Below are 26,291 nucleotides of genomic sequence, written 5' to 3' on the forward strand. Positions count from 1 at the left end.
CCACTTCTCCCAAAATCTATCCCTCACAGGACGAAATTCTGGCCGGAAGCTTGTCTTATGCACCAACATGTACTCATCTGCTAATTCTGCTGCCCTTCTCACTTCCTGAACTCTCTGTTGCTCCAGGTGAATTCTTACCATCTCTGGAAGTCAGTTATTAAACTCCTCCAGCAGAATAACCTCTCTTAGAGCCTCAAAGGTCTTATCTATTTTCAAAGCACGCACCCATCAATCAAAATGATTATGTTTAATGCTTTTGAACTCAATATAAGTCTGACCTGGTTCTTTCTTTGTGTTTCTGAACCACTTCTGGCACCAATTCATGAGCACTTAAAATAGTCTGTTTAACCTCTTCATAATCTCTTGACCTCTCATCTGACAGTGTGGCAAATACCTCACTAACTCTGCCTACCAGTTTACTCTGAACTAGCATAACCCATAAATCCTCGGACCACTCCATCTGCCGAGCCAATTTTTCAAATGAAATAAAGAAGGCTTCAACATCTTTCTCATCAAAATGTGGCAGAGTTTTGACATATTTATAATTCAAAGATCCTGTGTAAGTTCTTTGAAATCTGAGTGGTCACCTAAGCTGTTGGTGACTTCTGTCGAAGATGGAGGCCCAAAGGAGCGTGCAGTGATCTGAAGCTGCCAGGTAACTGCTCTAACTTTCATGTCAGGAATTATCGCCATCTGTTTTCTATCTGACTATGCAAGATCAGGAAACTCCAGAACAATGAGGAGAGAATAGATGCTACAGATACTTACACTAATGCCTCTTGATCTTCAATGGCATTACCATCACCACATCTCCCATTATCAACATCCTTGGGGTTACCACTGACTAGAAACTCAACTGGACTTGCCATATTAATACTGTCTACCGGATCAAGTCAGAGGCTAGGAATCCTGCAGCGACTAACTCACCTTCTGACTCCCCAAAGCCTGTCCACCATCTAGAAGGACATGTCAAGAGTGTGATAGAATACTGCCAACTTACATGGATAAGTGCAGCTCCAACAACACTCACGAAGACTGACACCATGCAGGCCAAAGCAGCCTGCTCGACTGGCAATCCATTCATCCATGAACAGGGCTAGAGCAGAAACGTGTACAATCCACAACATATACTGCAGAAATGTGCCAATGATCTTGAGACAGCACCTTCCAAATCTATAACTATTTCCATCTAAAAGGACAAGAGGATTAGATACATGGGAATACCATCCTCTGGAGATTCCCCTCCAAGCCACTCACTATCCTGGAAATAAGTCATCGTTCCCTCACTGTCACTGGGTCAAAATTGGAATCACTTCCTGAACAAAAGTGTGTACCTACCTACAGCACATCGACTACAGCAGATCAAGAAGGCAGCTTACATCACCTGCTCAAGGACAACTAAGGATGGACAATAAACAGCGGCTCAGCCAGCAACGCACACAGCCCACAAATGAATTTAAAAAGTAGGCATGCAAATACACGTCTATGGGCTCATGCCACTCACTAACAGGATTCTCACTGCACTGTTCAAAACCCCATTGCAAAATTTGAAGTTTTTTCTCTCTCAAATTTCAAATCTAATTTCTTCCAATTTTGCCATATTTTCCCAACTGACACACCACTGTCCATAACATTTAGGGTTGGGAAGATTCCATTCTTGGTCTCTGAATGATTGCTACAAAGATAGCAACAGGGAATTCATAGTCAAGGTCACGGCTCCTTTGACTCTTTTATATAAATGATTGTATGGAAGCCATGAATGTAATGTAACATGCAACGTTCATCTGAATGGTTTTAGACACCACAATACCACACAATTCAGATTAGTCCACTTAATTCACATCCCTTTCCACTACATCATTATATGACTATAGTTATAATATGCACTAGCTATGGGATGAATTGTGACAAGTAGCTTTAATAGCATCTCCATCCTTCTGACGTCTACCACTAAAAAGAACAAAGCCAACATTGTTTTGTGAAGGCCATCAGCTGCAAATTCCCTTCTAAGTCATTCACCATCTTCACTTGATATTAAGTTACTGGGAAAATATTTTAGATTTTCATCAAACAACATTGCAAGCAGACAATCAAAAGAAGGACCAATGTAACCAATATTATTGGGGAAAAACTAATGCCGCAGTTCTCCTGACCATTCACTGTAACTTCAGTGGATGAGCCATGTAATGACAGTATTAAAGTAGGCGAGGGAAGTTTTCAATGGTTCACCAAATTACATCAAATAATTGGAAGAAATTAACCCCAATTGTCATTATGTCTAAAAAAAATTACACTATAAGAATTGCAGATTCTATTAACTAAATAGCCATTACCTAAAATGTACCAACATTTTAATGCAGATGGTTACTTTTCATTTGTTTTGCGCGTTAGCAGATAACAATAGGTTCTATAATTATGACAGGTCATTATTACTGATCAATGTACAGATAGATGTGAAAATTAATAAATCTTTGCACATAGATTTAGCAATTAAATGAGTTTTTTAAAAAAGCAATTTGTTCATATCACATCACATCTAATGATGTGCCCAATGTCTCCAATAAGTCACCTTTGCACTGTCACTGCTACCATTATTGTCAACGAAAACTTGTCAGCAGCCAGTTTCAACTACAGGTTGTTCTGCTATAATGGTCATTTCGTCAGTGCAAATTGGTTATAATGCAATTGACGAATTTGGATAACACAAACTTTCTACTGAAGGGGTATAGTGGTTTTCTATTAGCGATCTTCCACAGCCTGATTTTCTATTGCACAAGGTTGTAGAGGAACACAATTGTTGCATTACAGCAGATTGACCTGTCCAGCACTTTTAGTAAAAATGACTATTAACATCCCATACCAGGCTTTTCTTCACATCCGTTATTAAACTGTTGATTTTCTTCCTCTTTTGAATTATCATCTTCTTCTCCTTCAAAACCTATAGTGAATTCAGGTCTAGAAAACAGCATACTATCTTCAAAGCTGTCAGTTGGTTCCTGAAGGAGAACAGATATGTGCTGACTTAGAACTTACATGAACTATCATTGGATATAAAGCAGCAGTACAAGTTTCAGGAGGTGATTGCAAATGAGAAAAAGAAGCAGGGTTTATCTTAGATGATCTTGTAGTGGGGAGATTGACAGAGGAGAGTGAAGCCCCAATTTGAAATGGCTAACACAGATACACCTACATTTGCTCCTCTTTGATTTTACAGTGCTAAGATGCAGCAGTCTACAGTCAGAATAGCCATTTTGCTATGGACAAAGTTATAGAAATTAACATTGTGCATCAGCATTAGGAACACGTTAAAAAGTAATTAATGTTCATCTTAAAAACATATTTAAAAGCTGAATTTTCAGGAGTGCTGCAGCCTGCATGCCCCACCCCTGGCCCTATATAAAGGTCAGAGGGGAACCTGCCCATGATTTGACAGTTTCTTGCAGCAATTTAATGGTGGAAGCAGTGTTAAATGTTTTAATAAAAGAGTTTTGCCTCTGTCTCAGGAGGAAGTGCCCCACTTCAAAGACGTGTCAGCAATCCACTGGCCAGCAGTTCTGTTTCCCAGCAGCACCAATCAGAAACGATGGCTATTGCTGGCACTACAAGCAGGGCAAGCTCATCCATGGAGCCCACATCAATTCAGGATTGAGGATCTCAGTGAGGAGGCTGAGAGGACCGGATTCAACATGTCGGGGATGAACAATGATCCTGGGAAAGGGAGGATCAGACGGCCCCAGGTAAACCACAAAGAAGAAATTCTTCTTTGGGCCTGGCACCAACCCATGATGCTACCTTTATTAAGATTCCACATGGGCTGGGCCTTAAGTTGGGTGGCCTGTAATATGTCAGACAGGTCATAAGTGGGTGGCTAGGTGGTAGGAAGACCAGCTGGTGGATTTTACATACCACCAATCTCCTTCCTCATGTACTTTCAAACTTGCCAGCAGGTAAGCATTAAGTCCAGTTTCAACAGTTAACATGCAAACCACATTTCATCATATATTCATCTCTCCTTACCACCAGTTTGATTTCCTCTTTAGGTGCCAATCGCTCCAGCAGCTCACATGCGAGTTGGTAGCATAAAATGCTGGATTGACATAGGTTGCATTCAACCGCACTTTCATCTTTCTGGCAAGTATGTGAGCCTCCCCAGGGAGCTTGGAACACATTGTTTATGATGGAAATTATGTCCTTAGCTAATCCATGGTCGAGACCCATAACCATACCATCATCTTGCAATTCCATCTGAAGCATTGAGATAGAAGATTAAAGAAGAATTAATTGCTTCTGCATATATATCCCTAGTGGCTTAGAATAACTTCACACTAATATATATTTGATTGGTATTTTCAATATGAAATGATACAGTAACATGAATTAATAGGAACATGCATAGGTCATTCAGCCTGTCAAACCTGCTCCATCATTAACATGAACAAGGCTAATCAAACACTTTTACTCACCCATCACCATAATCTTGTATGCCCCGATAATCAGAAATCTATCAATTTCTACTTTAAACATGCTCAAAGGCTGAGCTTCCACAGCCCACTGTGATAGAAATTTCCAAAGGTTCATGATCCTTTAAGCAAAATAATTTCTCCTTCTCTCAGACCCTTTATGTTTAAATTGTGTCTCCTCACAATTGTGTTCTCCTGTAGATTCCTCAACCATGGGAAGCATCCCACCTGCATTTACCCTGTCTTTTCCTTTCAGTACATTGGAGGTTTCAAGGAGATGGTGAGCAAATGGGTATCCCTGGGAAGTAGGGGGTGGAGTGGAGTTGCTGTGAGAGACACCCCAAGATTAAGGGGTTGGGTGTGGCGCAAGATGTATCTGCATGAAAGGATGATTGTATAAGTGGGTGAGATCTTGGGGGTGAAGTAAGAGATGGCATATGAGACCCAAGGCAGGATGGAGTGTGTGAGACCCCAGCAGTGAAAGGATAATTTATATTTTGACAACATTTGCTAAACAATCCAACGTTTGCCAGGAATTACACAAACAACCAATGTAGGACTGTGATTTGGGTTCTCAAGTGGTGTAATTAAGCATACGGAACTGAAAGGTACATGCATCAATATAGGAAGCCAGAGTCCAGTGGGGTTTTGCAGGGATCATGGTTGGGAACCTTCCCTTTAACATATCATTTATAATAGATTCTAACACTCTCTCTAATACTGATTTTAGGCTGAAAGGCCTGCAGCCCCATTTTCTCTCTTGCTTTCTTGTTACATTACTACTTTCACTACTTCCCAATCCAAAAAAAATCAATCCAGAATCTATAGAACATTTGAAGAAAATCATAAAAGCATCAACTTTCTCTACAACCAATGCTCTGAGATGAAACCCATCACATTCTTGGGGATTTATCAACTTACAGACCTGTTCATTTCTCGGTACAATCTTCATACCAACACTAATTTCCTTCAACTCGTTTTCCCTAGTCAATTGGATCTCTACTTCTGGGTGGTTTATTTAGTGATGAAGTTAAAATACTTGTCCCAAGAAGCTGTAACATATTCATCTTTAAATAGTGCACAGAATAACATAAGCTGAAATTTCACATATAATATAACAGGAAAAGGAGCAATTAAATCATTACCTGTTTCAATATCAAATCAAACATCAGAATAAAGCAAGCTAAGTTCATCTCATCATCATCAGAATCAAAGTCAATGGGTCTTCCTCCTGCAGATCCGAAATTCTTAAAACAACCACGGAATGGACTGCGCAATGGACTACGGAATGGGCTACGAAAGGGGCTAGGAAACGGACTTAGAGTAACATGTTGGCATCTGCGTCCAGGATCTGATACAACACTAACCTATGGAGAAAAATTGTATTCATTAGGGCAACAGCTCTAAGAAAATAAAATAAAGTTACAGTATAAAATATACGGTCAAGAGCCACCATTCATATGCTGACTTTTGCATATTGTATTGTGCACCCAGTTTGAGGCTACATTTCACTTATCTATGGCTTTAAAGAGAAAAATGGAAAGAAAACTTATTTCCTGGAGTAGAAACTGAACAAGTGTCCTATACTGCGCATGAACAGTTTGTCACCTTTGCTGTTTGTAAAAATTACTGTTTAGAGGATTTTGAGGAATAGAACCACTACGAACGGCAGGACTTCACATTACATGTGAGCAGAATCAAAATATGAAACAGCAGCTTAAGCAAATTTAACCAAGGCACGTTCAATTTACACATTAAAATTTCAATACAATAAGATTTTTAATCACAACACACTATATGATTTCTCATGTTAAACAATCTTTGAATCTCAGCTTGCACTGAAACCTGAACTCACCAGTTCTTCTCAAATGAGTGATTTGGAGGTACCGTTGTTGGACTGGGGTGTACAAAGTTAAAAATTACACCAGGTTGTAGTCAAACAGGTTTATTTGGAAGCAATAGTTTTCGGAGCACTGCTCCTTCATCAGGTGGACTGTTTGCCTTCCTTGTGGACCTGATGAAGGAGCAGCACTCCAAAAGCTCGTGCTTCCAAATAAACCTGTTGGACTATAATGTGGTGTTGTGTGATTTTTAACTTCTCAAATAAGGCTGGTCAATTACTAAAGACAGAACTTTAAGTTATTTTCCTTTCTGTTAGGGATAAGATCTTTTTATCTTAGTTCCTCTCCCCTGCATTCTTTAGAATATGTCACACCACTTCCTAAGGGGTGGACAACCAGCTGTCAAGGTCTGAGTCAAAAAGCATTGTGCTGGAAAACCACAGCCGGTCAGGCAGCATCTGAGCAACAGGACAGTTGATGTTTCAAGCATAAGCTCTTCATCAGGGTGGCAAGGTGGCTCAGTGGTTAGCACTGCTGTCTCACAGTACCAGAGTCCCAGGTTCGATTCTAGCCTTCGGCAGCTGTCTGTGTGGAGTTTGCACATTCTCCCCATGTGTGCGCAGATTTCCTCCGGGTGCTCTGGTTTCCTCCCATAGTCCAAAGATGCGCAGGTCAGGTGAATTGACCATGCTAAATTGCCCACAGTGTTAGGTGCATTAGTCAGAGGGGAAAGGGGTCTGGGTGGGATATTCTTTGGAGGGTCGGTGTGGACTGGTTGGGCCGAAGGGCCTGTTTCCACACTGTAGTGTGGTAGTGGGTCACTCTGAAGGTACAAAAATGGTGGAAAATGATCCATTGAACACTGAGGGTGAAAGAGTCCACTGGGTGGTGTAGGACCCCTGGCCAAAGAAGGGAATACAGAAACAAAGGCAACAAAAGGAGCACTCAATCAATTTTGAGCTTGTTGTGACATTATGGTAGGGGTGTTACAGGCTAAAGCTGAGTCCTTTATTTCATTTATTCGTGGGATGTTTGTGTCACTGGGTATGGCAGCATTCGCTGACCATCCCTTACATTATGGTCAGAACAGATCATTCGACATCAGAGGTCAAAACAGCTAGAGCCCAGCTGCACAAAGGTGAAGAAAAAGAGAGGAAGAGCAATTTGGATAATAGACTCAAGAGTGAGGGGTACAGACAGGCACTTCTGTGACCGCAAATGTATCTCTTTGGTACTGTGTTGCCTTCCTCAGGCCAGTGTCAAAGATGTCGCTGAATGGCAGCAGGACATTGTGAAGGTGGAAGGCAAACAGTCTGAGGTCATGATTCACAAAGGTATCAACAATATAGAGAGAAAGAGAGATGTGGTTCTCTAACAAGAATTTAAGCAGCCAGGTTGCAGATTGAAAAGTAAAATCTCCAAATGACTTAGAGTGCCACGTGCTAGTGAATACAGGAATTGGCAGATACTGCAGATGAACATGTGGCTGATGAAGTGTGTAGGAGGGAAAGCTTTAGCTTCCTGGATCACTGGGGCCATTTCTCAGGAAGGTGAGATCTATATAAGTCCATTTGGTTGAACATAAACATCCTTGCAGAAGGTTTTGGGGGTAGGGGCGGGTGTGGTTTGTAAGTGCCATTAGTGAGATTTACACTCATTTGGCAGGAGGATTGATTTTGGAGTAGGGAATGATGCACAAACAAGTACAGAAGAAAGACCAAGTCAGTTAGAAAGACAGAGTGAATACAATCATGTTAAAATACAAGGAAGCATAGCAAGGCTGGATACCATTTATTTTAATGCATGGAGTCTGAAAGAAAGGCAGATAAATTTAAGGTTTTGATTAACACATGGGATAGGACATCATTGCTATCATGTAGACATGGCTGAGGAAGGGGCAGGCTTAATATTCTAGGCTATCAAAGCTTCAGGTGAGATAGGGAGAGGTGTAAAGAAGAGCTGGCATTGCAATACAGATCAAGGAGTCAATTACTGAAATAAAGAAGGATGGTACCTCAAAAGGTTCTTCAAATTCCCAAGCTAAAAACAAAAAAAAAGGCCAGTCACATTGGCCTTGTAGTGTAGAACGCCAAACAACCAAGGAGAGATAAAAAGACAAATATGTCAGCAAACCGCAGAGAGGCATAAAAAAATAGTAGGGTATTTCAACTTTCCCAACATTAACTGGGATAGACAGTGTGAAAGTCTTAGAGGTGCAGCTTGTAGAAAGTACGATAAGAGGAGGCAGAACGGGACTTAATTTTATGGAACAAAACCAGACAACAAGTGGTATAAGTCTCATTGAGGAGCATTTTGGTGGTAGTGACCATGACTGAATTGGATGTCCAGGGACTGTACAGGTCTAGATAAGGGGGGAAAAAAATCCAGCTTTTGACAGATACTGAGGTCTCTAAGCAGTAGAATATATATATTAGAGTGTTGGAAGTGCAGGAGGTAACTTCAAAAAAACTTAAGAGTGAAGACAGGGCATGAAAAACACAGACTGGTAAAAAGCATTTTATTATTATGCTAGAGGCAAGAGAATAATGGAGAAAGAGTGCAGCCCATTAGGAATCAAAGTAGCAATTTTTGCCTGGAGCTAGAAGAGACAGATGAGGTTTCACATGTGTTCTTTGCATCTGTGTTCACTACAGAGTATGGTTTGGTTATAGAAATCAGGAGGGTCCTCGATACACTTGAACAAATTAGCATTGAGAGGTGGGAGATATTAGCAATTTTGTGGGGGGCTTAAAAGTGAAACAAATCCTCAGGCCCAGATGCAAAATGTGTCCCAAGTTGCAATGGGAAGCAAGAGAAGAGATTGCAGGGATTCCGTCATTGATGTTCAAATACTGACAGCTACACAAGAGATGTTCAAAGGACTGGAGGGCAGCTAATGTGGTACCATAATTCAAAAAGAATGGTAGAGATAAGTCAGGAAACTATAAGCTATTAGATCTAACATCAGTGGTAGAAAAAACTATTTTAAAAGTTCTGATGGGCAGAATTAATCTCCAATTGGAGGGGCAGGGAATATTCAAGGATACTCAGTATGGCATTGTCAGGGAAGAGCAGGTCAAACAAATTTGATTGAATTTTGAGGAAGTAACTAGGTGCGAAGATGAGGATAGTGTGGTTGATATGGTCCACATGGACTTCAGCAAGGTTTCTGACAAGGTCTTATCATGATACTAGTCAAGAATGTAAACACCCATGGAATCCAGGATGATTTTGCAAATTACATCCAAATTTGGATAAATGGCAGTGGGTTGAAGGTTGTTTTTGTGACTGGAAGCCACTGTTCAACAGGACCAGTGGATAAGGTGTTTAAAAAGGCACATGGGATACTGAGCATGATTAATCAAGGCATTCAATACAACAGCAGGGAGGATATAATGGAGCTGTATAAAACATTAATTGGGCCATCCCTGGAGAGCTGCATGCAATTCTGGTCACCACATTATAGAAAGCATGTGATTTCACGAGAGAGGGTACAGAAGAGATTTAGCAGGATGTTGCTGGGCCTGAAACAAATCATTAGATATAAAATCACCACAATCCTACTCTCTCTTTATATATATATACAAATACATGAGAGAGAGAAATGGTGAAAGTTTAATCTAGCCATACCATATTTCAGGGGAGAGTTTGAGAAGGAGGGTTCTTTATGGAAATCTCAGCCAGTGCAAGAATTGAGGAGATGAGAGAGAATTGAACACATGCTGCTGGTATCTCCCTGCAATGCAAACCAGCTATCCAACCAACTCCCAAGTCAGCTACAAAGAGAGACTAGATAGGCTGGGGCTGTTTTTAATTGAGCAGAGAAAGCTGACAGGGAACCTGACTGAGATGTACAAAATTATGGGGGACACAGATAGGATAGGGAAAAAAACTATTCCCCTTAGTTGAGGGTAAATAATCAGGGTGCATAGATTTAAGGTAACAGGCAACAGGTGTGAACAGGATTTGAGGAAAACACTTTTCACCCAGAGCAGGAAATATCTGGAACTCTGCCTGAAAGGCTAATTGAGGCGAGAACACTTAAAGCATTATTTAGATGAACACTTGAAATGCCAAAGCATACAAGTCTTGGGACCAAATGCTGGAAATTGTAATTAGTATAGATAGGTGCTTGATGACCAGCATGCATACAAAGAACAAAGAACATTATAAAGGAACAGGCCCTTCAGCCCTCCAAGCCTGCGTCGATCCATATCCTCTATCTAAATCTGCTGCCTATTTCCTAAGGATCTGTATCCCTTTGCTCCATGCTCATTCATGTATCTGTCTAGGTACATCTTAAATGATGCTATTGTTCCTGCCCCATCACCTCCGTTGGCAGCGTATTCCAGGCACCCACCACCTTCTATGTGAAGAAGTTTCCGCATATATCTCCCCTAAACTTTTCCCCTCTCACTTTAAACTTGTGACCCCGAGTAATTGAGTCCTCCACTCTGAGTAAATGTTTTTTGCTATCCACCCTGTCTACACCTCTCATGATTTTGTAGGCCTCAATCAGGTCCCCTTCAACCTCCTTCTTCACAATGAAAATAATCCTAATCTACTCAACCTCCCCTCATAGATGTAGAGGAGGTTACCTCTACACCTGGATGTATACCAGGTAACATCCCCCATCCAGGCAACATCCTGGTGAACCTTGTCTGCACCCTCTCCAAAGCATCCACATTCATTTGGTAATGTGGTGACCAAAATTGGCCAAAATTCCAATTGTGGCCAAACCAACTGTAACATGACCTGCCAACTCTTGTACTCAATACCCCGTCCGATGAAGGAAAGCATGCCGTATGCCTTTGTGATACAATGGACAGAAGAGCTTATTTCCCTGCTGTAAAATTCTATCACTAAAATAATACTAGATGATTTCAGGCACTTTCGATTGAGGATCTATATTAACAAAACAACAATTTTTAAGGATCAAGATTTAGCTCAACCAGCAGGAATGCTGGTGGCAAAACTGAAGTTAAATTGAAATAAATACAAAGAACTTAATCGGATTCATTAATGGAGTAAAGAAATTGCCTGAGTCAGCTTATCCCAGCACAACTATTTGTCCTCTCTCAACTGGAAAAATTCAATGCAAAGAACACAATGATTATTTATTCTGTACAGTTAATGGAAACAGGCATAAGTAAAACCTACCCTTCGAGTTAGGTTTCCTGGCTGGTCATTGGCTCTTGCTTTTCTTTGGTTTGCCAATTCCTTAACTGAGTTAACTCCGTCGGAAAACATACTGATCAATAGCTGGAGAGGGACGATAATATCTAGTTCTGATAAAACCTAATCAAAGGATTGATCAAAACTACATTTGTTAGACAGCAGGACCTTTAAACCAGGAACATTTGCAAACATAATCTGAACACTTGTTACTTGAAATGTTTACATTTAAAAGTTCTTGAATGTACTATAATTCTCAAGCAGTTGGTTAAATTATTTCATGTTTGATACTTGCATTTAGATCTTCAAACAATGATGATTAATCATTAATAGTAATTCAAAAGAAATACATATACACACATATACAGTATTTAATGTTACACTGATTGCACAACAGTTGATCTTTTTGTATAGATTTGTTCTTAAGTAATAATGATGGCAAACCTTTTGCAACTCTAAGATTATGCATATCTGTTAAACTCATCCAATAATATCCAGGCACTAATTAGCAAAGCTACCTGATCTACATGGTAGCACTTTCAGGAGTACTATAATCTCCACTAATAACAACCAAATACCTATGATTCTATTTAATTAATGTTAGATTCAAACAAAAAATATGCAATAAATGTTGGACATATTATTTATACATTTGGTTTGCAAACATTCTAAGCAGCTGAAGTTTGAACCCAGAGCTACAAGGAGTCTTATTTAACTTCAGAATAGAAATTTGGTTCTGGATTTATGCTACATCTTTACAATTTCATGCAGTACATACATGGCAACAATCAACAGTCAATGTTGTCTTTGGCATTACTGGAACTGAAATAGGTTTGATAGCAGGAACATAGAATTTGGACAATTGACACTGCAGACACTAGTCAAATATAACTAAAACATAGATGAGAATTAATACTAAGTTTTCAAATTAAAACTCATCAATAAGGATATTGACTTACATGAAGCCAAAGCAAAGCTTGTTCCTGTACTGAAGCGGGGTAGCCAGTAAATCTACAGCTAATAAAACCAAACATCTCCTCCAAGGAAAAGGGTAATGGACAAAGTTCAATATCAAACATTTTGCTGAAATAAATCAATGTTAACATTAGCTTCCAATCAAAACCCTGATAACAATACAAATGAAATGAAACTCAGCAACAGAATAGTAGAATATTATTGCATATCTTTTTTATAACTTTATGAATATTAAAGATAAGCACCTATAGTTAAATAATTTAACTATAAAGTGCTTGCTCCATCAAGCTATCCCCAGATGTTACATTTTATTACTTTTGACAACTCCTAATATGTTAACAATGTTCCAAGCTCACACTCGGAAGATGTTGTCATTGTTAAGCAAGCATATTTATTTGGCAAATAGGAGACTGAATACATTATTATTCCTGAATGCTATTTGGAAGCCACAATGCATTCCCTAACCTCGTATAAAGTAAATTATACTCTTGTTTGCTATGGAGAGAGAAAAACTCAACAAGTACCATTTGTGGAGAATTAGAATACAGCACAAATTTCTTTTTACGTATATGAGGGTATTGATTTAGGATCCCAAGGGAAGAAATCCCAACCCTCAAGAGCTTCAAACAAGTCACCACTAGTAATCAACCCACCAGAGACTTTGAATTGCCTACAGGTAAGTGAGGGTGGGATAAGCAGAAAGAATTGTTGGCCATGGAGCAATGAAATCAGAAACAATAGCAGTGGGGTGGCTCTCAGTAACCCTAACTTCATCCCCATCCCTGCCTTCCTGATGCCAGGTCCATCGATTATGCACTGATTGCCTTTGAATGATGACCGAAACCCCAACTCAAAGCCCAGAAACAAGTCCAACAATTTCTTTTTGGGGCCCACAATCGCGTGTCAAGACTCTTAAATGGTCACTAGTTGACCACGTAAGGCTGTCAAATTAGTATCTGAGCATCCTACCTTACATTTAATAAGTATTCATTGGTGGTAAGGGTTTTGGGGTATTCTGAACTCATTAATTTCAGAGTTCTTATTGAAGTTCTTATTGAGCACTGATTAAATTGGTCATTGTTTGAAAATTACATTGATCAAGTGACATGAGGCTCTAAACACTGTTCTCCTATGCCAGATCAAACATTAATGAAACAATTGTACACCTCGTTTATTAATGGACAAACAAGTGAATCAATTAATCTCTGCAACAAGTGTAGTTTCAGGATACCCTCACTGAAGTAGGGCTACTACACTGCAGCATCATGTCTCAACACACACAATCATGAATGATTGCTTACTGAAACAACTCTCAATGCTTTTTTAGTGAGGAATTCAATTTTCTTAGAAATTAACATAATTAAACTGGAAAAATATTCTGGTATGTTGTTACTTCCGTGAAAGTACTTGTCATCTTATCCCTTTTATTTTATTGCCACAGGTATGTTAAAAGTTAAAAGCCCAAGATACATATTATTAAAGAAAAATACAAAAGTGAGGCATTGAACAACAAACATTGAACATACCTTAAAACCTCTTTAAACTCTTTTAATTGGTTGTCCGGCACCTCAGTTCGGATAGATTCCAACCATTCTGGCATAATGCATTCCCACACAGCTTGATTTATAACATTATATGGAATAAGGCACAGAATACGATTCAAGCCTTCCTTTAGCTGTGTCACAGTACTGCAGCGCTTGTCCCAATACCCACCAACCTGAAAACACACCTTGCCTCAGTACAGCTTGCATTTGTATAAATACCTTTCTCATAGAAAAACATCCAAAAGTGGTTCCCCTAATGTGGAATTAGGCACCAACTGACACTGAGCTACAATGTAGGTATTAGGAAGGATAACCGAAATGTTTGTCAGAGAGGTGAGTTTTAATTATGGTCAAAGGATGATAGAGAGGTTGAGACTCAGAAGTTTAGTTGGAAAATTTTAGGGATTACGGTTTATTAATGACCAGATAAGCAGAATGGGAAGAATACAGGAAAAGGAACTAAATAGATTTACCTCAGTGTCAGTTGCACTTCTCATTATTCCAGACAATAATGGCAGAGACAGATTAAAGAAGACTAAAAAGGTGACTGGTAATGAAGAAAATATGTTTGTCTCAAATTTGCTATCACAGCAATTTATCACAAAATAAATATATTGTATTTGGAAGCAGCCATTTACTGGTTGTTGTACATATATCTTTTGAGACCAAAATGCAGAATTCCTCATTATAGTTTGATAAAGGCTTTTCTGGTATTGCTTGAAACGATATAAACCACATCCACAGAAAGCATCCAAACAGATTTGAATTCTGAAAGTTTTAAAATAAACAAGATATTTTGATGTTATTCAATTAATTTTTAAGAATGTGTACAATCTCAGTAAGTTAGAGAATTTGAGTATAGTCAACAGTAACGTTACATTTGTACCTTTAGCAGTCAGAGTTCAGAGGAGAAATGTGTGGCTGTTGGCTGGCATATAGGCTGAAAATGTTTTTAGTAGTCAGATCTCATAGTCTGAATATTTGTCAATTAGGTTTTGGGGTTGGCTGGACCTAAAGCAGCTGTAGAAAGATCTGTCAGAGACAGTGGAATATCAGCAACAAGTTAATTTTAATCAATAATCCCAGGTAAGATTTTTCTATGAGATGATACATTCCAGAAGTAGGACGAAAAGCATATTGCCCATTCAGCAGCTCAGCAGCCTCAGGGAAGTATTGTTGCTGTGGAAGCAGAAAGAAGTCCCAAGGCCTCCAGAACGTAAGAGAACACAATTTAAAATGCTCAGGGGCTGAATACAGGCAGGGAAACCTGTGCAGGGATAATGATAGGGGCTGTCTCCCTTGCCTGAGGACTTCTGTTTGCTGCATAATATCTTTCCCGCCTCCAGTCACTTTCAAGGTCACTTGAGAAGCTGCCTCCATTTAACTGGCTACCTTCAGACATAGTGAGACACCCTCTCTCAGGGGGTGCATAGCTTGTTTGCTTCATACTGGTGGCAAAATGCTGCAACAGTGCCTCTGCTCCCACCTCCAAGGTACTACCAAATTCAGCCTTTTGGATCCTGAGAAGATTAAAGCAGCTTAATATTTTGTGCAAGCAAATTAATTATGTGGAAAAAGTTTTGATGAATTACAAATTTGCCTGTTCATTTCTGAGACATGGATCATACCCAAATAACAAGCTGAAGGCTCCTACTTCACTGTTATTAATGGTTCTGTCTTACAATGGTAGTGATGAATTAACTTTAGATGTCTTCACTGCAGATCTTCACTGCATCACATGAAGCAAGCCTTTTTTTTAATCTTAGAAGAAGGTGTAAATTTGGTCTTTTTCACTCAAATGCTGTGTATATCAAATCATTATTGTTCAATTTTAATAAATCAACAGTCTTGCTCAATGTGTACACAATGTCCTCGAGTGATAATAATACATCATGGCAGATACATTAACATGTTGAATTTGTGGATTGAGTTCAAGTCAGGGGTTAAATGGAGAAAAATGCCGAAAATGTCAGAAAGCTGGCTCCAGTGAACCAACTTCCAGAGCTTACTTAGGACCCGGATGGAGAGAGGGAAAGGCGGAGAGCTCACCAGGCAACAGACGACTGTCAAGCAAATCCTCTACAGTTTGTCTGCAGACTTCTGGTGGAGGGTGGGTCGCTCCCTCAAACAGACTCCCATGCCTGATTGAGAGTTCCGTATTGGGAATCAGAGTACCTGCTGAAAGTCACACATCTCATTTGCTCTGACCATCCTCCATGCACATTGCTAAGGACCTGCAATCCGCATTCTACCATTACTTTCTCCAGGAATTCTGTGATGAACTGACGGCTCCTAGTAGGAAGTCCAACCTATTGGAAAACTTCCAGGATTAAATTTCCCCATTGGAGCTCCCTGAGATCAGGGTGGTGAGGAATGCCACCAGTTGTGGGTGACTGGTGTTTAGATTAGATTCCCTTCAGTATAGAAACAAGCCCTTCTGCCCGACAAGTCCACACTGACCTTCAGAAGAGTAACCCATCTAGGCCCATTCCCCTAACCTGTATTTACCCCGACTAATGCACCTAACACTATGGGCAATTTAGCATGGCCAATTCACCTAACCTCCACATCTTTTGATTGTGGGAGGAAACTGGAGCACCTGGAGGAAATCCAGGCAGACACGGGGAGAACATGCAAACTCCACACAGACAGTCACTCAAGGTGGGACTCAAACCCCAGTCTCTGAGGCTGTGAGGCAGCAGTGCTAACCACTAAGGCAGCAGTGCTAACCACTGAGCCACCATGCTACCCCCCCCCCCCCCCCCCCGCCTTCATAAATTCCCATTCCTAGGAACCAGGGAAAGCATCCAATTCATACTTAGGAGGCGGATTTGAAATATGTTAATGAGACTGTAAGTTTCTGGTTTAACATTCTGGGTTTGCCAGCCTTGAGATACCAGCAGCTACACAACATGAGGATAACTTCACAGTGGTGAAAAGTAGACAGGATGTACTGCAGCTATTGTAAAGTGTTGGTGGAGGGAACAGATGTTATACCAATGGATGAAGTGTTGTTGTCTGTTATGTCCCAAATAGATTTAAATTTCTTGAATGTTATTGAATCTGCACCCTCCAGCAAGTGGAGAGTACTCCAACACACCCCTCACCTGTGCATTACAGGTTGGTAGAAAAACTTTGGAGAGTTAAGAGGTATGTCACCAGACATAGAATACCATTTATCTGATCTGTTCTTGTCACCATATCATTTGACTGGGTGTTCCAGTTAACTTTCTCAATGGTAATTTGTCTTATCATTGAAGCTATGGAAGACAGGTCATTGGTATTATCCGCAATTGTTAAGTGGAAGCAAATATGCACTCTCAATCATTATTTCCTGGCACAAGATTAGTTATAATGTTGATCAGCCCAAGTTCAGATGCTATCCAATTGTTGCTGCATATTGACACAGTATGTTTCATTACCTGAGGAACTGTGAGTGGAGTTCAACATTTCTGATCTTAAGAGGGAGAAAATGTCATTGAATGGGTTAGATTTGTCTTGCCTATGTATATGGGTTATACCTGGAGAATTTTCAGTCTACAAACAAACTTACTCTTGCAAACTCCATGGGTTTGGGAAGAAGACACATGACCATGACATCAAATCGAACATCACAAACAGTCTTCAACCATTTGGTGACAAATTGAGGCTTGAGCTTTTCCACTAGGCTCCCCACTTCATCATCAAGCATGTATGCAGTAGAATGGAACCATTGGAACATCATGCTAACCAACCTGGCTAGACTTTCTGTAGGTGTGTTTTCACTTGGAGTGCAAAGGCTGACCTATGTAGTAAAAAGAAGTAAACACCGATGTTTTGCATGAATAATTTGTCTGATTTACTGGGACATATTTCAGAAGATCACCCAACTACTGTAGACTTTATCCAATTTTTTATTCTATTGTTTTCCACTAGATTGCCACTCACGCACTGAAGACAAGAATTTACCCCTGAAGAAACATGTCAATCGTAAACATCATGGACTAGTAATAATGAAATATAAAGAAAAGACACAGTAATGGAAAACAAAACTGAGCCATACAACAGCAAAGTTTGTCAAGTACAAAACCTGTACAGTAATTAGTAATGCTATAATGGGGAAGAAGGACAAAGCTACCTTGTATACTCAGAGGAGAGAAAACAAAGTTATCTTATCTGCCTTCAGAAACCTCTGTTCACTGGCCCTGAATGTTGATTAAATTAGTTCATTCAGAATTCTCTAATAAATCAGTTGTACAATAGCTGCAGTATAATGCTTGCTTTCTGTGATTTTGTTGCCATTGATACCAATGGTACTACAACATGTCTGGTTGTAGCATAGAGCAATTAATTACACAGCACTAAGTGACAGGCATTGAAAATAGGTTAATAATCTTGGGATTAAGGTCATTACATCTCATGAAAGTAATGGCATTATCTGAATTTCTATGCAACATAGGTCCAGATCTTTCAGCAGTACAGTCGTTATGATTATTTTATGCTACAGCCTCTATCTTGGCTTCAAATTGGAACCACCATAGAACAGAGTTGCGGATCTGTGTGTTGAATATAACTCCAGCAAAGTCCTTAGCGACTACCTTCAGTTCACTGACTAACATATTTTTAAATACAGTTGTCACTCCCAACAGTTCACAAACTCCCCTTCTGACAACACTGCCTCCACTGTTCTCCAAGAAAGCAAATTCTGAACACTCACAATTTTCTGACTCACAATTCCACCCTCATAGTCAATCCCTTCCTTTGTCTCATTGAAGGAAAATTTGGCCTACTCCTGTGGCCCTTCCTATGGTCTCCACAGCATCCTGACTGGGGCAACCATACTTCCCAGACTGATTGCATTTGACCTGCAAAACTAACTATGGCCCACTTTTTGGGTTGCAAAAACTTGAATCCCCAGGTTCTGATATGGTCATGAACCTGACTGACCAAGGCCAATCCCATGGACTGGAACAGAACAAGCTCTTTGATTGACTGTGGGAGTACACTCTGACTAACATTGGTCCCCCTGACTCCTCATGCCGTTGAGCACTGTTTCTCTTTAATATTCACACATGGCTATTTGTTTGGGGCACATGCAGTGTGTGTATTTTGTACACTGCTGGTACATGCTGCAGGTATGATGCTAACGTAGCATGTTGCCATACAATGATATGTCCACCCCACCTTGGCTGTTGAATACTTATTAATGTCACAAGCTACCTGCCTCTCCCCTAAAAAGTAATGCGAGCCACAGTAGCTGGCAGTCTGTAATTGAGCAAAAAAAAAGTTTATTCAGAAAGCAATGTGATACATTCAGAAGCTGGATCAAGAGTGTGGTGCTGGAAGGCACAGCAGATCAGGCAGCATGCGAGAAGCAGGAGAATCGATGTTTCAGGCATAAGCCCTTCATCAGGAATACACTCAGAAGCTGGCAATCTGTAACTGAGAGCTGAACTTAGTCTATCCTGGGGCCATAAGAAGCATCCTGAGTAGATGAATGAGATACGTGTGTATTCTTGTGTACAAAGTGATCTGACAAAAGCATGCAAACTGTAGGTGTCTCTGAGTTTCAATGACAAATGTTGAAGAGCTCAACAGGTGACTGGGTTGGTCCAAGAGCAGGTATGATACTGTGATGAGGTGATTTGCCAATGCTGACTTGCTTGGGTGAAGGGTTGAGGAGAATGTTGGCAATGGAGCATGCAGGAACAATGTTGTGAAGAACCAGTTGGATGATGGCCAGAACAAGCATTCAGCGACCTGCAGCTACCAGGTACCTGCTCTGATTTACGTGCCAGGTATTTATGCCATCGAGAGGAGAATTGGAAGTGGCATGTAAGTAAAGTTAGGTGAGGTTTTAATGAGATGCAAACATATGGAAAAAAGGAAGCCAACGGCAAGATCTTGAAATTGGCATCTAAGGCTCAAGGAGAAAAATCGAAAAATGTTTTGTTCGATATCATGATTACTTTTTATTCTTCCCACATTTTCCACTTTTCTCAACGTGGTTCATGTCATATCAGGGAGGGGAAATTCTGCCATTCTCTAACTTCTCATTCCTTCCTGTTAAATCATTCTTGATGTATTTTAAATTCTATACAATCTTCTAATCTACCACTAATATTACAGAACTGTGCACTCTTTCTTCTTCTATTTTGATAACTATCTTTAACCACAGTGCATAATTTGCACACAGACTATTTCCCACACTGAAACATATCCTTACTGAGTGCAATGAAGTATCTCCTTAAGTACTTGTCTCTTGACTATCGTATTCTTTAACTTGTCTTTCACCTTCACTGTCTTTACATCTTTGAAATTGCCTTTATTAAAGTTTAAAACATTCGTCTCTTCACCCTCAAACTAAATAAAATTCATGCTGTCATCTTTGCTACTTAGAGGCTTTTAACGGAAGTCCATTCATTGATCCTGTCATTACATATCACCTGGTCTAGAATGGTCTGTTGTTTGGTTAGCACTCGAATAAGCTAGTTGAAGAACATGACCAGAATGCAATCTATGAACTCAGGTCAGGGTAGGCACAGGGCACACAACTCACATCTCAGTGGTATTGGATATCCAATCAGACTTTCATAAAGAGTCATGCAGTAAGGTAAAACTAGTAATCGGAAGTGTAAACTTTCTGTATTTGAGCCCCCAAATAATATTCACCTCTGTCAATGCTCACCCCTAACAATATTTACCCCTACCCAAAACGTCCGTCTCCTGACAATGTGTTCACCCTTCTTGAAAACGTTCACGCCTACCTAACAATGTTCGCTTAACCTCCCACCTCCAACAATGCTCAATCCCCATCTCCACAAAGCCTGAACTCCTCAGGATCTCAACAAACATTAGTGACTGAAGTTCAGTTGGTCACCAGTGCCCTATCAGAAGATTCAGGCCATTATCATATTTCAATTTGTTTGCAGGCATTCATCATCTTCCATGAACTAATTTAGTGCCGATATATTCGTAAGTGTTACATGAAAATCATCATTTTAGTTACGTACCAAAACCCATATTCCAAACTGACTTAATAGTCGCTGATCATTTTTATCATCATCCTTGTTATCATACTCCATATTGTCTAAAGAAGGTTGGGATAAGGACAATCCCATTTGTCTTCTTCTATTTAATTCAAACTCCCGCTGCTCGGCATGATATTCAGCTTCTTTTAGCAAACTGCAGAAAAACAAGAAAAGATGCAATTGCTAATAACATTTTCATTTTTGGAATATAATACAATCCTATCTAAAAGAGCAGCTATAGCAAGAAAAGGTCCTCTCAACAACTTTATTTTGATCCTAACTATCAGTCATTCCCCTAGTGATACAAACAAACTTTATGTCAGTACTAGGTACATAAAGAAAGAACCCAAAGGCCATTTTCCCAGCTCAAGGAAAGACTATCTCTTATTTCTTGCATTTCTTACGGAAAGGTGTTTAGCCCATATGTCTTCATTGCTCAGACCTTTGAGTAAAGGAGTTTGGATGTCATGTTGAGGTTGTACAGGATGTTGGTGAGGTTTCTTTTGGAGTACTGTGTTCAGTTCTGGTCTCCCTGTTACAGGAAGGATATTATTAAACTGGAGAGGGTTCAGAGAAGATTTACTAGGATGTTGCTGTGATTGGAAGGTTTGAGTTATCGGGAGAGGCTGGATAGGCTGGGACTTTTTTTATTGGAGCTTGGGAGGTTGAGGGGTGACCCTATTGAGGTTTCTAAAATCATGAAGGGAACAGATAAGGTGAACGGCAAATGTCTTTTCTCTATGGTGGGGGATTTCAAGACTAGGAGTACATTTTTAAGGTGAAAGGAGACAGATTTAAAAAGGAGATGACAGGCAACTTTTTTTTATAGCGAGTGGTTCATTTGTGGAATGAACTTCCAGAGGAAGTGGTAGATGCAGGTACTGTCACAACATATAAAAGACATTTGGATAAGTACATGAATAAGAAAGGTTTGGAGGGATATGAGTCAAGCGCAGGCAAGTGGGACTAGTTTAGTTTGGGATTAGGGTCAGCATGGGCTAGTTGGACCGAGGGGTCTGTTTCCATGCTCTATGAATCTATAAATACATTTCTGATCCTGACCAGACAATCAAATGATACAGAGAAGGCATTTAGTTTTTCCTAATAGGGGTTGAAAAAATAAAAAAACACACAAAAATATGTCACCAGAAGATAATGATTTCACCAAAATGTTAAAAACATTTTTGATTAACCAGGAAACATAGAACATAGATCAGTATAGCACAGTACAGGCCTTCAGCCTTTGATGTTGTACTGACCTGTTATCCTACTCTAAGATCAAACTAACCTACACTCACCCTTCATTTTACAATCATCCATGTGCTTATAAGGGAGTCGCTAAATGGCCCTAATGTATCTGGCTCTACTACCACTGCTAGCAGTGCATTCCACACACCCACCACTCTCTGTGTAAAGAACCTATTTTTGACACCTCCCCTAAAACTTCCTCCAATCACCTTAAAATTAAGACCCCTCATGACAGTCATTCCCACCCTGGGAAAAAGTCTCTGTCTATCCACTCTATTTATGCCTCTTATCATCTTGTACACCTGTATCAATTCACCTCTTATCCTTCTTTGCTTCAATGAGAAAAGCCCGAGCTCCCTCGACCTTTCTTCATAAGACATGCCCTCCAGTTCAGGCAATATCCTGGTAAATCTCCTCTGCACCCTCTCCTGAAGCTAGGGATTTTCAAAAACTTTTAAGAAAGCAATACACTTTCTCAATTGTTCACATCAAAATTGGTGGGCTGCAACAAAGAAACTAATTATGGCAGGTTTGATTAAACAACTATAACAATTTTTTTAAAATGGGGACTGATATGAGTTAATTAGCTTCATGGATTCCTCAGAGTTCTTAATCATCGAAGTAATTTTCGGGTAAATACATTAAATGCTATTTGAGGTGTAGACATTATACTTTGCATCAGAGGGATTACAAATGCAGAAATGAAAACTTTAAAAATTAATTTAGGTTTGATTAAACAACTATAACAATTTTTTTAAAATGGGGACTGATATGAGTTAATTAGCTTCATGGATTCCTCAGAGTTCTTAATCATCTGAAGTAATTTTCGGGTAAATACATTAAATGCTATTTGAGGTGTAGACATTATACTTTGCATCAGAAGGATTACAAATGCAGAAATGAAAACTTTAAAAATTAATTTAAATAATAATTTTCACTTATGTATCATTTTAACAAAACAAATTATTTACAGGAGTATAATTAAGGAAATATTGATGTTGAGCCACATGATGTACTCAAATAAATGACTAAATGCTTAACCATTTGAAAATATTAGAAATGATAGTAAAAGTTTCTTTCAATAAATAAGGAACAAACGAGAGGCAAAAGTAGAAATTGGGCCACTCTAAATTGATGCAGGAAGGCTCGTGATGGGAGATAAGGAACTAGCTGAAGAACTTAATAAATACTTTGTGTCAGTCATCACAGTGGAAGATGTGAATAATATCCCAACAATTAAGGAGAGTCATAGAGATGTACAACATGGAAATAGACCCTTCGGTCTAACCTGTCCATGCCAACTAGATATCCCAAACTGATTTATTCCCACCTGCTAGCACCCAGCCCATGTCCCTCCAAACCCTTCTTATTCATATACCCATTCAAATGCCTCTTAAATGTTGCAATTGTACCAGCCTCCACCACGTCCTCTGGCAGCCCATTCCATACACGTACCATCCTCTGCGTGAAAAGGTTGCCCCTTATGTCCCTTTTATATCTTTCCCCTCTCACCCTAAACCTATGCCCTCTAGTTCTGGACTCCCCCAACCCAGGGAAAAGACTTTGTTTATTTATCCTGTCCATGCCCCTCATACATTTGTAAACCTCTATGAGGTCACCCCTCAGCCTCCGACACTCCAGGGAAAACAGCCCCAGCCTGTTCAGCCTCCCCCCATAGCTCAAATTCTCTAACCCTGGCAACATCCTTGTAAATCTTTACTGAACCCTTTCTAATTTCACAACATCCTTTGATAGGAAGGAGATCAGAATTGCACGCAATATTCCAACAGTGGCCTAACCAATGTCCTGTACAGCTGCAACATGACCTCCCAACTCCTGTACTCAATACTCTGACCAATAAAGGAAAGCATACCAAATGCCTTCTTCACCATCCTTTCTATCTGCGACTCCACTTTCAAGGATCTATGAACCTGCACTCCAAGTTGTCTTTGTTCAGCAACACTCTTTGGTCCTTACCATTAAGTGTATAAGTCCTGCTAAGATTTGCTTTCTCAAAATGCAGCACCTCGCATTTATCTGAATTAAACTCCACCTGCTACTTCTCGGACCCACTGGTCCATCTGTTCAAGATCCTGTTGTAATCTGAGGTAACCCTCTTCGCTGTCCACTACACCTCCAATTTTGGTGTCAAGGGGCAGAGTTGAGTTTGGTGGCCATTACAAAGGAGAAAGTACTTGAAAAGCTAAAAGGTCTAAAAATTGATAAATCTCCTGGCCCGAATGGGCTACATCCTAGAGTTCTGAGGGGGGTGGCTGAAGAAATAGCAGAGGCATTGGTTGTAATCTTTCAAAAATCACTGGAGTCAGGGAAAGTCCCAGATGATTGGAAAATCACTGTTGTAACCCCTTGTTCGAGAAAAGATCAAGACAAAATATGGAAAATTATAGGCTGATAAGCCTAACCTCAGTTGTAGGTAAAATTCTAGAATCCATCATTAAGGATGAGATTTCTAAATTCTTGGAAGTACAGGGTCGAATTAGAACAAGTCAGCATGAATTTAGTAAGGGGAGGTCGTGGCTGACAAACCAGTTAGAATTCTTTAAAGAGGTAACAAGTAGGTTAGACCAGGGAAACCAATTGGATGTTATCTACCTAGACATCCAAAAGGCCTTTGATAAGGTGCCTCTCGGGAGGGTGCTGAGTAAGGTGAGGGCCCATGGTGTTCGAGGTGAGTTACTGGCATGGATTGAGGATTGGCTGACAGACGGCAGAGAGTTAAGATAAAAGGTTCTTTTTCAGAATGGCAGCTGGTGACAAGTGGTGTCCTGCTGGCCTCAGTGTTGGGGTCGGAGCTGTTCACTTTATGTATAAATGATATGGACAAAGAGACTGGGGGCATTCTGGCGAAGTTCACCGACGATACAAAGTTAGGTGGACAGGCACGTAGTTCTGAGGAGGTGGGAAGGCTACAGAATGATTTAGAGAGTTTTGGAGAGTGGTGGAAGAAATGGCTGATGAAATTCATAGAGAGCAAATGCGAGGTCTTGAACTTTGGAAAAAAGGACACAGGCATGGACTATTTTATAAATGGTGAGAAAATTCATAAAGCCAAAACACAAAGGTATCTGCGAATGGTAGTACAGGATTCTCCAAAGGTTGACTTGCAGGCTGAGCCTGTGGTTAAGAAAGCAAATGTAATGTTGTTATTTATCTTAAGGGGGTTGGAATGTAAAAGCAGTGATGTGCTACTGAGACTTTATAAAGCTCTGGTTAGGCCCCATTTGGAATACTATGTCCAGTTTTGGGCCCCACACCTTAGGAAGGACATACTGACACTGGAGCGTGTCCAGCGGAGATTCAACGGATGATCCCTGAAATGGTAGGCTTAACATTTGATGATCGGCTGAGGATCCTGCAATTGTATTCAATAGAGTTTAGTAGGTTGAGGGGAGATCTAATAGAAACTTACAAGACAATGCTTGGCTTAGAAAGGTTAGACACTGGGAAATTGTTTCCGTCAGGCAGGGATATGAGGACCCGTGGGCACAGCCTTAGAATTAGAGGGGGTCAGTTTAGAACGGAAATGAGGAGACATTTCTTCAGCCAGAGAGTGTGGGCCTGTGGAATTCATTGCCACGGAGCGCAGTGGAACCGGGATGTTAAATGTCTTCAAGGCAGAGATTGATAAATTCTTAATCTTGTAAGGAATTAAGGGATACGGGGAGAGTGCAGGTAAATGGCATTGAAATGCCTATCAGCCATGATTGAATGGCGGAGTGGATTCGATGGGATGAATGTCCTTACTTCCACTCCATTTCTTATGGTCTTATGGTCTAACCAAAGAAGTAAGTTTTAATGAGGATCTTAAAGGAGCAGGGGTTTATAGGTGGAGAAATTTAGGGAGGGAATTGAAGAACTTAGGGCCTAGGACTGAGCTGAGGACAAAAATGAACCAAAAGTTTAAGACGGAACAGCATAAGTGTAAATGTTTTGAACTGATTAATTATAAACCATGCACTTTTTTCTGAAGTGGTTAAGCCTATTGGTATAGTATAACTATAATTAATCAAATAAGGC

The 26,291-nt window shown here is 40.0% G+C and overlaps 1 protein-coding gene across 4 annotated transcripts in view; it reads right to left on the bottom strand.

Annotated features, from left to right (window-relative positions):
* LOC122553429 (protein unc-79 homolog) overlaps positions 1 to 26,291 on the bottom strand; it is a 218,242-nt gene that overhangs the window by 144,693 nt on the left and 47,258 nt on the right. For 3 of the 4 annotated variants that reach the window (XM_043697181.1, XM_043697180.1, XM_043697179.1), the window contains exons 13-20: positions 20,988 to 21,159; positions 17,549 to 17,779; positions 13,978 to 14,168; positions 12,436 to 12,559; positions 11,462 to 11,599; positions 5,606 to 5,827; positions 4,018 to 4,245; positions 2,861 to 2,996 (exon numbers count right to left, since the gene is read on the bottom strand). In XM_043697181.1, the coding sequence (XP_043553116.1) occupies positions 2,861 to 2,996; positions 4,018 to 4,245; positions 5,606 to 5,827; positions 11,462 to 11,599; positions 12,436 to 12,559; positions 13,978 to 14,168; positions 17,549 to 17,779; positions 20,988 to 21,159 (1,442 nt within the window). The remainder of the gene's footprint in view (positions 1 to 2,860; positions 2,997 to 4,017; positions 4,246 to 5,605; positions 5,828 to 11,461; positions 11,600 to 12,435; positions 12,560 to 13,977; positions 14,169 to 17,548; positions 17,780 to 20,987; positions 21,160 to 26,291) is intronic. The other variant, XM_043697182.1, reaches the window with a different exon arrangement.

Source organism: Chiloscyllium plagiosum, chromosome 10, assembly GCF_004010195.1.
Source record: "Chiloscyllium plagiosum isolate BGI_BamShark_2017 chromosome 10, ASM401019v2, whole genome shotgun sequence".
Classification (NCBI taxonomy): domain Eukaryota; kingdom Metazoa; phylum Chordata; class Chondrichthyes; order Orectolobiformes; family Hemiscylliidae; genus Chiloscyllium; species Chiloscyllium plagiosum.